Below are 13,668 nucleotides of genomic sequence, written 5' to 3'. Positions count from 1 at the left end.
TATCTGTTTCTGAGTTTATATAAAACAGTGTATCTGTTTCTGAGTTTATATAAAACAGTGAATCTGTTTCTGAGTTTATATGAAACAGTGATTCTGTTTCTGAGTTTATATAAAACAGTGAATCTGTTTCTGAGTTTATATAAAACAGTGAATCTGTTTCTGAGTTTATATAAAACAGTGTATCTGTTTCTGAGTTTATATAAAACAGTGATTCTGTTTCTGAGTTTATATGAAACAGTGATTCTGTTTCTGAGTTTATATAAAACAGTGATTCTGTTTCTGAGTTTATATAAAACAGTGAATCTGTTTCTGAGTTTATATAAAACAGTGTATCTGTTTCTGAGTTTATATGAAACAGTGTATCTGTTTCTGAGTTTATATGAAACAGTGAATCTGTTTCTGAGTTTATATAAAACAGTGAATCTGTTTCTGAGTTTATATGCTAGAGATTAAATAGTTGAAACAGTGTGTGTGTGTGTCTAGGGTTTTTCAATACCAAACCAATAGAAATGTAACTCACTGGTTGTAAATCAACTGTTTCTAGACTGAATTCAGCTATGTTTATGAAGCAAATGCTACACTGAGTGTACAAAACATTAGGAACACCTGCTCTTTCCATGACATAGACTGACCAGGTAAATCCAGGTGAAAGGCATCATCAATTGATGTCACTTGTTAAATCCACTTCAATCAGTATAGATGAAGAGGAATAGACAGGTTAAAGAAGCCTTGAGACAATTGAGACATGGATTGTGTATGTGTGCCACTCAGAGGGTGAATGGGCAAGACAAAAGATTTAAGAGCCTTTGAACGGGGTATGGTAGTAGGTGCCAGGCGCACCAGTTTGAGTGGGTCAAGAACTGCATCGCTGCTGGGTTTTTCACGCTCAACAGTTTCCCGTGTGTATCAAGAAAGTTCCACCACCCAAAGGACATTCAGCCAACTTGACACAACTGTGGGAGGAAACATTGGAGTCAACATGAGCCAGCATCCATGTGGAATGCTTTCGTCAGCTTGTAGAGTCCATTTCCTGACGAATTGCGGCTGTTCTGAGGGCAAAAGGGGGTGAAACTCAATATTAGGAAGGTGTTCCTAATTTATTATACACTCAGTGAATATCAGATCACTTGTTAGAGTTATTATGGTTCGTCGCGTTCATCTCTCTCTCTCTCTCTCTCTCTCTCTCTCTCTCTCTCTCTCTCTCTCTCTCTCTTCCTCTCTCTCTCTCTTCCTCTCTCTCTCTCTTCCTCTCTCTCTCTCTTCCTCTCTCTCTCTCTTCCTCCCTCTTCCTCTCTCTCCTCTCTCTCTCTCTCTTCCTCCCTCTTCCTCTCTCTCCTCTCTCTTCCTCTCTCTCCTCTCTCTTCCTCCCTCTTCCTCTCTCTCCTCTCTCTCTCTCTCTCTCTTCCTCCCTCTTCCTCTCTCTCCTCTCTCTCTCTCTTCCTCTCTCTCTCTCTTCCTCCCTCTTCCTCTCTCTCCTCTCTCTCTCTCTCTCTCTTCCTCCCTCTTCCTCTCTCTTCCTCTCTCTTCCTCCCTCTTCCTCTCTCTCCTCTCTCTTCCTCTCTCTCCTCTCTCTCTCTCTCTGGACATTTCCTTCTAAAAGGATGTCAAATTGGGTGTCAAATGAAAGCTAAGACTATATGAAAAATATGATTTATTATTATTAATGCATATCTACATTTCTCAACAATTTTCCTGTCTAAAAATGTGAAATAAGCAAAGGCTTTGAATTTTGGTCAAACAGATCTTAGAAGGGTCTTAGAAAATATCTACCAGAAAATGTCTTAAAAGGTATTAGAAATACATCAAAAGACAATAATGTTGAAGTAAAGACCCCTGACAAATAATATCAACACTTATGTTGAGTTATGGAGAAATGATTTATCTTCTGTAAGTTTAAGAAAAAGGACCTTCTGCCTTGCAATTCTGTTACCAAAAACCCACATATCTTGAAAATATTTATTTACCTCATAAGGAAGGAGGATAATGAAAGTTCACAGAAGTAAAAGGTAAAGGTAGACCTACCAATTAGTTATAGTGTTTTTACTGATATCAAGTTTGTTAATGAATTATTAAGTGATTGAAACTTGTCATTCTGTTACCAAATCGGTGATGGAATTACCCAAAAATCTTTAACGGAATTACTGCAATTTAAAAGGCCACAATGGGAAATCACAGTTGGGTCACCTGCTACTGTCCTCCCTTCCACTGGCATGTTCAGCTCATAACTGTTTTCTTTCACTTTCTGTTGTCTCGTGGTCAAAGCAAGAGCGTGAAAACTGTCGGGACAACCCCACCCTCTCACTCTCTGCCACTCTCTCTCTCTCCCCAGTTAATGTCACCTCTCATACTGAAACCTACCATGACACCTACCATGACACCTACCCTCTTTCCATTTACTGTAACAAGCATCCTCACCGACTGAGCACCAACCGACACCGGACGCCCATCGATGTTGAAAAGTAGTTGAAACTTGGTCAGTCCGCCCTGGCTGGACCAAATCTGAACCAATCATAGACGTCTATGTTTTCCAGGTTTGTACAGCACAGTAGAGTATGATAGAGAACAGTACAGTGTACTGTATTTTACTGTACATATCTACTTTACTACTTTACTGTACTCTACTTTAAATTATTTACGTATTCAGCAGACACTTATCTATCTTTTTATTTTTTATTTTTTATTTTTAGAGCGACTTACAGTAGCAATTAGGGTTAAGTGCCTTGCTCAAGGGCACATCAACTTATTTTTCACCTAGTCAGCCTTTGATTTGAACCAGCAACTTTGAGATTTTTTACTTATTTGTATTTATTTAACCTTTATTTAACTAGGCAAGTCAGTTAAGAACAAATTCTTATTTACAATGACGGCCTACACGGTTACTGGCCCAACGCTTTTAACTGCTAGGCTACCTGCCACCCCCTACCTGTGCTCTGCTGTGCTGTTCTGTTGTTTCACTCTGCTTCCATCGAGCAAACGGTACCGGAGCATCACGGCTCTCGGACCAACAGGCTCCGCAACAGCTGCTACCCCTTGGCAATAAGAGTGCTAAACCCGGACTATCTGCATTGACACTATCTTGCACTGACTGTGCACACAAACGTGTGAAACATACACGTTTATGATTGTTCTAGATTTGGAGTTCATTACAATAATAGCCAGTGTGTATAACAATACCCACATTTGCAAAAGAAGGACATTGCATATTTCTACCATTGTGTACCTATTCAGGATACATCACCATGAAGAGAATGATATTCATATCCAAAATTATGCATTTCTGTATAGTAAAGATAAGAGACCCATGATGTAATTCCATTCCCGTAATTCCGTAACGGAATTCCAATTCCACAACCAGTAATTCCACTTCACCTACTGTAATTTAATAACCCAAATATTATTTTCAAGGTGTTATGTCATAACTGACACCCCATCCTTTCTGCAGAATCTTAATTCATTGCAGATATTTAACAGAGTTTTTGGAAAATTTGGTTGCATAACAAAACTGGGGGAGATTTTACCGTAATTCTGTTACCAAACTTTGCATCTGCACAGTTCTTCAAGTAAATGTGTTTTTGTGAAATTTGCTGTGTAAATTGTTCAAAGTAGTCCTTCTGCGTAGAGTTGTATGGTTTGTTAAACTTTGAAATCAATGTTTTTTCAAAGAGTAATTTGGTTGTCGTGGAATTGCCCATCTATCTCTGTGCACAGAGCAGGGTTTACAGTTGAGAGACATTCCCCCTGCCTCACAACACACAACACATGTTTAAGCAATTAGAGAGAGAGAGAGAGAGAGAGAGAGAGAGAGAGAGAGAGAGAGAGAGAGAGAGAGAGAGAGAGAGAGAGAGAGAGAGAGAGAGAGAGAGAGAGAGAGAGAGAGAGAGAGAGAGAGAGAGAGAGAGAGAGAGAGAGAGAGAGAGGGAGAGTTAATCTGCTGTAGAGTGATGGGGGACGGACAGCTGAAGGGGATTTTCTGGAAGGTTCTGGAAGAGAATGTGTAAAGTTAGGCTTTATTTGCTTTCGGGTTCTGGGAGAGAATGTGTAAAGTTAGGCTTGACTCCCTAATCCTGCTCTCAGAGAAAGAGGGTGAGAAAGAGGGAGAACAAGAGAGAAACAGAGGAGATGGCTGGCATTGGTAACACTCAAGGGGGTCTACAGTTCAAACGAGCCATCATCACCTCAGAAACACACAAACACACACACACAAACACACACACACACGACATTGCCTTGCCTGACCCGTGTCAATGCTGTTCTGTAATGAATGTCACATGGAAATAGCTCTCCAGAGCATCATCACATTCCATGTCTATTTCTATTCCAATTCCACACCATTCCTTGTTTATTTCTATTCCAATTCCACACCATTCCTTGTTTATTTCTATTCCAATTCCACACCATTCCTTGTTTATTTCTATTCCAATTCCACACCATTCCTTGTTTATTTCTATTCCAATTCCTCACCATTCCATGTCTACTTCTATTCCAATTCCTCACCATTCCATGTCTATTTCTATACCAATTCCACACCATTCCTTGTCTATTTCTATTCCAATTCCACACCATTCCATGTCTACTTCTATTCCAATTCCTCACCATTCCTTGTCTATTTCTATTTCAATTCCACACCATTCCTTTTCAATTTCTATTCCAATTTCACACCATTCCTTGTCTATTTCTATTTCAATTTCACACCATTCCTTGTCTATTTCTATTCCAATTCCACACCATTCCTTGTCTCTTTCTATTCCAATTCCACACCATTCCTTGTCTATTTCTATTCCAATTCCACACCATTCCTTGTCTATTTCTATTCCAATTTCACACCATTCCATTCCTATTTTTATTCTTAAACTCTAGTCCTCGTTTCATACCATTCCTGTTCTCTAGATGGAAAGGCAGCTCTGAAGGTAATATGAGCAATAAGGGAAAGGGAGGATGGCAGGAGGGGGGGGGGGGGGGCTGGCGGGCTATTTAATTAAGGTGCAGTAAAATGTGCAAGTTATAGCACTTTAAAACATCTACAACATCTCTCCCCCTGGACACACACACACACACACACACACACACACAGAGCCCTTCAGGAGGCTGAAAAGTTATACAGCTGCACCATCGAGAGCATCTTGAAGCTGCACTTTACGCATTTATGAAACTACTTATTCCAGTTACTAATAAGCACACACTCATCTAGAAAAAAACTGTAAAAACTGTTAAATCCCCTTGGATTGATGAGGAATTGAAAATTTGTATGGTTGACAGGGATGAGGCAAAAGGTATGGCAATTAGGTCTGGCAGCCCAACTGATTGTCAAATGTACTGCAAATTAAGAAATCATATGACTAAACTAAATAAAAATAAACTACACTATGAAACAAAGATAAATTATATAAAGAATGATAGTAAAAAGCTTTGGGGCACCTTAAATTAAATTTTGGGATAAAAGCCAACTCGGTTCCTTCATTCACTGAATCAGATGGCTCATTCATCACAAAGCCCACTGATATTGCAAACTATTTTAATTACTTTTTCATTGGCAAGATAAGCAAATTTAGGGATGACATGCCAGCAACAGACGCTGACACTACACATCCAAGTATATTGGACCAAATTATGAAAGACAAGAAGTGCACTTTTGAATTCCGTAAAGTCAGTATGGAAGAGGTGAAAAAAGTATTGTTGTCTTGTTAGACTTCAGTGCAGCTTTTGACATTATCGATCATTGTCTGCTGCTGGAAAAGCGTATGTGTTATGGCTTTACACCCCCTGCTATAATGTGGATAAAGAGTTACTTGTCTTGTCTAATAGATCACAGAGGGTGTTCTTTAATGGAAGACTCTCAAATATAATCCAGTTAGAATCAGGAATTCCCCAGGGTAACTGTTTAGGTCCCTTGCTTTTTAAATTTTTTACTAACGACATGCCACAGTGTCTATGTATGCGGATGACTCAACACTATACACGTCAGCTACTACAGCGACTGAATTGACAGCAACACTCAACAAAGAGCTGCAGTTAGTTTCTGGGTGGGTGGCAAGAAATAAGTTATCCCTAAATATTTCTAAAACTAAAAGCATTGTATTTGGAACAAAACACTCACTAATCCCTAAACTTCAACTAAATCTTGTAATAAATAATGTGGAAATTGAGCAAGTTGAGATGACTAAACTGCTTGGAGTAACCCTAGAATGTAAACTGTCATGGTCAAAACATATTGATGCAGTAGTAGCTAAGATGGGGAGAAGTCTGTCTATAATAGAACTTAACAACACTATCAACAAGGCATGTCCTACAGGCTCTAGTTTTGTCGCACGTTGACTACTGTTCAGTCGTGTGGTCAGGTGCCACAAAATAGGACTTAGGAAAATTGCAATTGGCTCAGAACAGGGCAGCACGATTGGCACTTGGATGTACACAGAGAGCTAATATTAATAATATGCATGTCAATCTCTCCTGGCTGAAAGTGGAGGAGAGATTGACTTCATCACTACTTTTATTTTTGAGAGGTATTGACATGTTGAATGCACCGAGCAGTCTGTCTAAACTACTGGCACACAGCTCGGACACCAATGCATACCCCACAAGACATGCCACAAGAGGTCTCTTCACAGTCCCCAAGTCCAGAACAGACTTTGGGAGGCACACAGTACTACATAGAGCCATGACTACATGGAACTCTATTCCACATCAAGTAACTGACGCAAGCAGTAAAATTAGATTTTAAAAGACGGATAAAAAACACCTTATGGAACAGCGGGGACTGTGAAGCAACACAAACATTGGCACAGACACAAGCATATACACACACACACACACACACACACACACACACACACACACACACACACACACACACACACACACACACACACACACACACACACACACACACACACACACACACACACACGATAACATACTCACTATACATACACATGGATTTAGTACTGTAGATATGTGGTAGTGGTGGAGTAGTGGCCTGGGTGCACACAGTGTGTTGTGAAATCTGTGAATGTATTGTAATGTTTTTAAAATTGTATAAACTGCCTTAATTTTGCTGGACCCAAGGAACAGTATCTGCTGCCAGGGGATCCATAATAAATACAAATACAAATATCAGTCGGTTTCAGAGGAAGGCCCGAAAAAATTACAAAGACTTCAGCCACCCAAGCCATAGACTGTTCACTCTGCTTCCATCCAGCAAACACTGTACTGGAACATCGCGGCTCTCGGACCAACAGGCTCCGGAACAGCTTCTTCCCCCTGGTCATAAGACTGCTAAATGGTTACCCGGACTATCTGCATTGACCCTATCTTGCACTGACTGTGCACACTCACAATACTATACAGTATATACACTATTTAATACACTCACTTGCACACACTACACTGACACTCTCACACAAACCACCATGCAGTCACATACACTACATACACACACACACACACAGAACACACACGCATGCCAATGCCACACACACATACATACAGTTTCACACGCATCCTTTCCTGCTGCTACTCTGTTCTTTATTTTACTCGTATTATTATCTATCCTGATGCCTAGTCACTTTACCCTGCCTTCATGTAAATTTCTACCTCACATACCTCATACTCCTGCACAGTGATATGGTACTGGTACTTCCTGTATATAGCTGCACAGTGATCTGGTACTGGTACTCCCTGTATATAGCTGCACAGTGATCTGGCACTGGTACTCCCTGTATATATCTTAATTCTTGTGTATTTTATTCCTTGTGTTACTATTTGTATTTTTCTGATTTTTTAAAGTCTGCGTTGGGTAGGGCTCATAAGCAGCATTAAAGTCTACACCTGTTGTATTCGGTGCATGTGACAAATACAATTTGATTTGACACACACACACAGGGACCTTTCCCACTGTTAATTGGGATAATCTAATATCCAATTCTAGACTCTGAAAACTGTAGAGTTAATAACATTTATAAACGATTTGACTTAACTGCAACTTAATAAATTGAGTTAGGTTAATTGTCAGAGTCAGAGTCTTGTTCAGTCAGACAGTGGTCTTTAGGACACCATATGCCATGTTGGCTGACCACTTCACACCATGTCAACAACCACAATGTGTTCTCTCTCAGTGGCACTTAAAACGTAGTCCCATGGTCCTGGTTCTCACTGTCTGACGTCTATTTCACGGTCTGACTCTGATCACGTTAACGGAGTGTGTTAGGTGAACATGGTGCAGGTTGTTAACATTATTTGAAATATAATATGTTAACATATTACATTATTTGAAATATAGTATGTTAACATAAACACATTATTTTAAATATAGTATGTTAATTAACATATTAGATTATTTTAAATATAGTATGTTAACATATTACATTATTTTAAATATAATATGTCCCTTTGGACATATTGGACGCAGTTGTGTCCACTCTCACGCTCTCTCTGCTCAGGGTTGCGTACCCACTCCCGCGCCTCTCTCTCTCTCTCTGTTATAACACACTGACAGTTGTTCTGTTTTCACTGATAGTACATTATAGTGAGCGCAGTTTTATACAATTTGGTCACACCCATTACCGTGTTGAATATGTTATGTAATTGTCCAATTTGTTATAGCCCGCACTTTTCCCTGGTGGCATTACTGTGTGACAGTATTGTCACGTTATAGAGCATTCGGTGCTGTCAAGTAATTTCATGTGTTTACAGTTGGGCATAATATGTCTTTGAAACTCACCCAGGAGCAGGCAGAAGAGGTCCAGTCCTATCAACAGTTTCCTCTTGGTGTTATCGATGCCGTTGTTGTTGTTTAATGAAGTTCCTCCGTTTCTGCTCTGTTGTGCCATGGCTTTCTCATACAAAATACTGTTGCATGTAAGAATTCCGTCTCCAGTTAAAATCCCACAAGTGTGCTAAACACAAACTAAATCACGTTATTTAGTCCGTCAGGGCTTCCACACGAAAAGAAGCGAATGTCACTGAGTAGCCAACTATGTGAAACTAACTTCCCAACTAAGAAGAGGTTCTGCAAACGTATCAGTGCTGCAACGATGCGATGCCTCGTCCGAAACAAATAAAACATGTATTTTAGCCTACTATAGAAACGTTTGACTTTTCCACTGTAGTCGCCTCTTCAGATCCTGGATAAAAACTTTTCGTCTGTCCGGTCCACGCTTTAGGGATGGTAAACTTGTATAACGGCGCTATAATGAATGAAGCCTGCCTCTCCCTCTCCTCTCTCTCAGTCCGCTTCAAAGCCTGGCAGAAAATAGCGCTCTGAGCGCAGAGAGAGAGACTGTAGTTTTATCAACCCCCCCCCCCCTCTCAGCCCTCTTATATTCTCTCTGCTACAGCCCAGTAATAAGCTCCAGACCTCCTGCTAGAAAACTTTCTCTGGACCTGGATAAAGAGCAGTCCGACATTGCTCCCAGCGGTGGTTACAGAGAGGCCAACACAGAGCACATCATGAAGGGGCGTTTGTGGGCCCCCTGTCACTACTACAGTGCAGTGGCGATGTTAGCATGTACATCTTGGTGGGGCAAACTCAACCCATTTTGTTTAGATGCATGTCAGCAAAGCCACTACACAACATTTGATTATTTAATTAGGCCTGTGTCGTCTAAAAAGGAACGAAAATACAATCACGAGGATCCACTTTTATATACAATATTCCAGCGCCAAGACAGCACATTGCGCAACATAAAGAACCCTTGAAATATCAACTGGAATTACATGGGTCTATTACTGATGTTTTTGTTGACCAAAAATATTTGAATGGGAAGAGACGGTGTCACTGGTTACAGACCCAACAACATTATATAGTATCCCCTCCTCCCGAAGAAAAGCACATTAGCTAATTATAATACACAAAGTGGGCAAAACAATGAAATAATTCCAACATTCCCTAAAATGATGACTAAGAGACTAATGAGATAGACCTATATAAGCAATATAACACTTGAGATGTACAAACTATGGCATCAGTGGCGACCCGTCATTCAGCGCAGGTGTGGCAGAGGCCCACCTGTTTTCAGCCCCACATTTTTAGCAAAAATAGGCTACTAACAGCTTACTACACACCATACACTTATTATTACTTTCTTAGCTACAGTATACATATCTCCCTGGAATATTACATAATTTATGCAGCAGTATACAATACATATTTTGAACGTGGCGTGGCGGTCCTTTTTGTGGGCAAACTTTGTCATCAAAGTCTGGCATTCTCTGGATTTATGGTGTTATCAAGACAACTGGGAACTCTGAGAAAAACAAGGTCGAATCATGACGTCAATGATCTTCAGGATGACCGTTCAAAACGTATTTTCCCAGTCCAAGCTCGTTTTTTTCCCAAGTTCCCAGTTGTCTTGAATGCATTGAAGTCTGAGATTTACCAGTTCTGAGTTTTCGGTTGTTTTGAATGTGGGGCAGAAGTCATGCTGGATTGACAGCATGGCCAACGTATTCAACCTTTTCTGGCCCATGGTGTTGTGTGTGAATGTTTATCCTTTTAAGCTTGGAAAAGAAACCCTTTCAGATAGATGTTTAAAATCCTTAAACCCAGACTTAGATCACACACCCTCTCCACTGAACAGCAGGCAGGGGACGCAAAATCGTTATTGCTTTGTGAGGCTTGCAGTTCGCCTGTAACGATTCTCGTCCTGGGAAGATGAGGAAGGATCGGACCAATACGCAGCGTGGTAAGTGTCCATAATATGTAATTTTAATAAATCAACTGAACACTGAACAAAATAACAAAGAGCATGAACGAACAAACGAAACAGTTCTGTATGGTGAAAACACACAACACAGAAAACAACTACCCACCAAGCACAGGTGGGAATGAGGCTACCTAAGTATGGTTCCCAACCAGAGACAACGATAGACAGCTGCCTCTGATTGAGAACCACACCAGGCCAAACACCTAGAAATACAAAACATAGAACAAAACATAGAATGCCCACCCCCCGTCTCTCACAGTTGAAGTGTACCTATGATAAAAAATGACAGACCTCTACATGCTTTGTAAGTAGTAAAACCTGCAAAATCGGCAGTGTGTCAAATACTTGTTCTCCCCACTGTATATATATATATGTAAACTTCTGACCCACTGGAATTGTGATACAGTGAATTATAAGTGAAATAATCTGTCTGTATGTAACGGATTTCCTCTTCGTCTGAGGAGGAGTAGCAAGGATCGGACCAATGTGCAACGTGGTAAGTGTCCATAATGAGATATTTAATAAATCCACAGAACACTGAACAAAATAACAAAAGTACAAACAAACAACCGAAACAGTCCCGTATGGTGCAAACACTAACACAGGAAACAGGAAACAACCACCCACAAAACACAATAGAAAACAGGCTACCTAAATATGGCTCCCAATCAGAGACAACGACTGACACCTGCCTCTGATTGAGAACCATACTAGGCCAAACACATAGAAATATAACAACAGAACAAAACATAGAAAAACAACATAGAATGCCTACCCCAACTCACGCCCTGACCAACTAAAATAAAGACATAAAAAAGGAACTAAGGTCAGAACGTGACACTGTAAATAATTGTTGGAAAAATGACTTGTGTCATGCACAAAGTAGATGTACTAACCGATTTTTCAAAACTATAGTTTGTTAACAAGAAATTTGTGGAGTGGTTGAAAAACAAGTTTTAATGACTCCAACCTAAGTGTATGTAAACTTCTGACTTCAACTGTATATTTACATTGTTTGCAAACTGATATGTGACACAAATGAATGCCAAAATAACATGCAAAACAGGCAACCAAAGAAATAAAACTGCTACTGTGGCCTACAGTATTGTGCTACTGATGGAGAAAACCATCGGCCAAATATCTGGGTCGTGTCCAGTTGGCATGAAACGGAAGAAAACGCCCAGAAATGGAGTGAAATGGGTGTGTCTGAATGTGTCAAAAAAAACGTTTGTTTTCATTTCCAATTTGTTTGCCAAATGTTTTAAAACATTTTGGTTCGGTGTTCCCTAATGTACACGCTTGTAATTCACACAGAAACTACTTTGTCACAATTTTGTTTTCTAACTTTCCCTGGTTGCTACTACTCTTGATCAACAAATTTTTTCTCTGTCTGATCAAAAAAATGTAAGTCTCTCCAACAAAACGATTTTTGAGGTAGATATACAGTATATACCATTATGGGAGCCTAAAGATAAATAATCCACTTGTATAGAGAGAAAAAATATATTTTTTAAATAAAGCAGTGAAATTCAAGGTAGGTAAATTGTCTTCATCTTACCTGACAACCTAGACCCAATACAATTTGCATACCGCCCCAACAGATCCACAGACGACACAATCACCATTGCACACTGCCCAATCCCAGCTGGACAAGATAAATATCTACGTAAGAATGCTGTTCATCGACTACAGCTCAGCCTTCAACACCCTAGTGCCCTTCAAGCTCACCACTAAGCTCAGGGCTGAGCTGTAGTCGGGGCTCTGAACCCCTCCCTGTGCAACTGGGTCATGGAAGGGCCGACCCCAAGTGGTGAAGGTAGCCAACAAAACCTCCACCACACTGATCCTCAACATGCTCAGCCCCCTCCTGTACTCCATATTCACCCATGACTGCTTGACCACACACGTCTCCAACTTAATCATCAACTTTGCAGAGGACTCAATAGTGTGTCGTCTGCCCGATTACCAACAACGACGAGACAGTCTACAGGGAGGTGAGAGTCCTGGCTGAGTGGTGCAAGAAACATAACCTCTTTCTCAACGTCAACAAAACGAAGGAGCTGATCGTGGACTATAGGAGACAGCAGACAGATCACGCCCCCATTCACATCGACGGGGGCGCAATGGAAAGGGTCAAAAGCTTCAAGTTCCTCTGCATGCACATCACTGAAATGGTGCTTTCACACTGACTATGTGGTGAAGAGTGCGCAACAGCGCCTATTCAACCTCAGGAGGCTGAAGAAATTTGGCTTTGTACCATTGAAAGCATCCTGTCAGGCTGTATCGACGCCTGGTATGGCAATTGCACCGACCACAACCACAGGGCTCTCCAGAGGGTGTGAGGTCAAGCTCGACGTGGGCACACTGCCTGCCCTCCAAGACATCTACAGCACCCGGTGTCACAGGAAGGCCAAAACGGTCATCAAGGACCTCAGCCACCCGAGCCACGGCCTGTTCACCTCGCTACCATCTAGAAGAAGGAGACAGTACACGTGCAAGCTGTTTTACCCACTTTATATGTATATACAGTGCCTTCAGAAAGTATTCACACCCCTTACCTTTTTCCGCATGTTGTTGTGTTACAGCCTGAATATTAAATGGATTACTGGCCTACACACAATAGCCCATAATGTCAAAGTGAAATTGTGTTTTTCGATATGTTTACAAATTAATTAAAAATGAAAAGCTGAAATGTCTTGAGTCAATAAGTACTCAACCCCTTTGTTATGGCAAGCCTAACTAAGTTCAGGAGTAAACATTTGCTTAACAAGTCACTTAATAAGTTGCATGGACTCACTCTGTGTGCAATAATTGGGTTTAACATGCCTCCCTTCCATTGGAGTAACTTGCCACCTGGGACAATCCAGTACAAGTCAATTGTACCTACATTTGAATTTTCCAAATCATGTGCAAATCATCTATATGTATCTTGATTTAAGTGATAATGCCCTCGAAGCCGGTGTTTGGA

At 40.6% G+C, this 13,668-nt stretch overlaps 1 protein-coding gene across 2 annotated transcripts in view; it reads right to left on the bottom strand.

The window, feature by feature from the left end:
- Window positions 1-9,420, bottom strand: part of plpp3 (phospholipid phosphatase 3) — a 47,094-nt gene extending 37,674 nt beyond the window's left edge. The window contains exon 1 of one of the 2 annotated variants that reach the window (XM_071406285.1): window positions 8,717-9,420. In XM_071406285.1, the coding sequence (XP_071262386.1) occupies window positions 8,717-8,825 (109 nt within the window). In that variant the 5' untranslated portion in view covers window positions 8,826-9,420. The remainder of the gene's footprint in view (window positions 1-8,716) is intronic. The other variant, XM_071406287.1, reaches the window with a different exon arrangement.
- Between the last annotated feature and the right edge of the window lie 4,248 nt (window positions 9,421-13,668).

Source organism: Salvelinus alpinus, chromosome 6 (genome assembly GCF_045679555.1).
Source record: "Salvelinus alpinus chromosome 6, SLU_Salpinus.1, whole genome shotgun sequence".
Lineage (NCBI taxonomy): Eukaryota > Metazoa > Chordata > Actinopteri > Salmoniformes > Salmonidae > Salvelinus > Salvelinus alpinus.
Note: the sequence above shows the minus strand (reverse complement) of the source record. Positions and strands in the feature narration are given on the sequence as shown.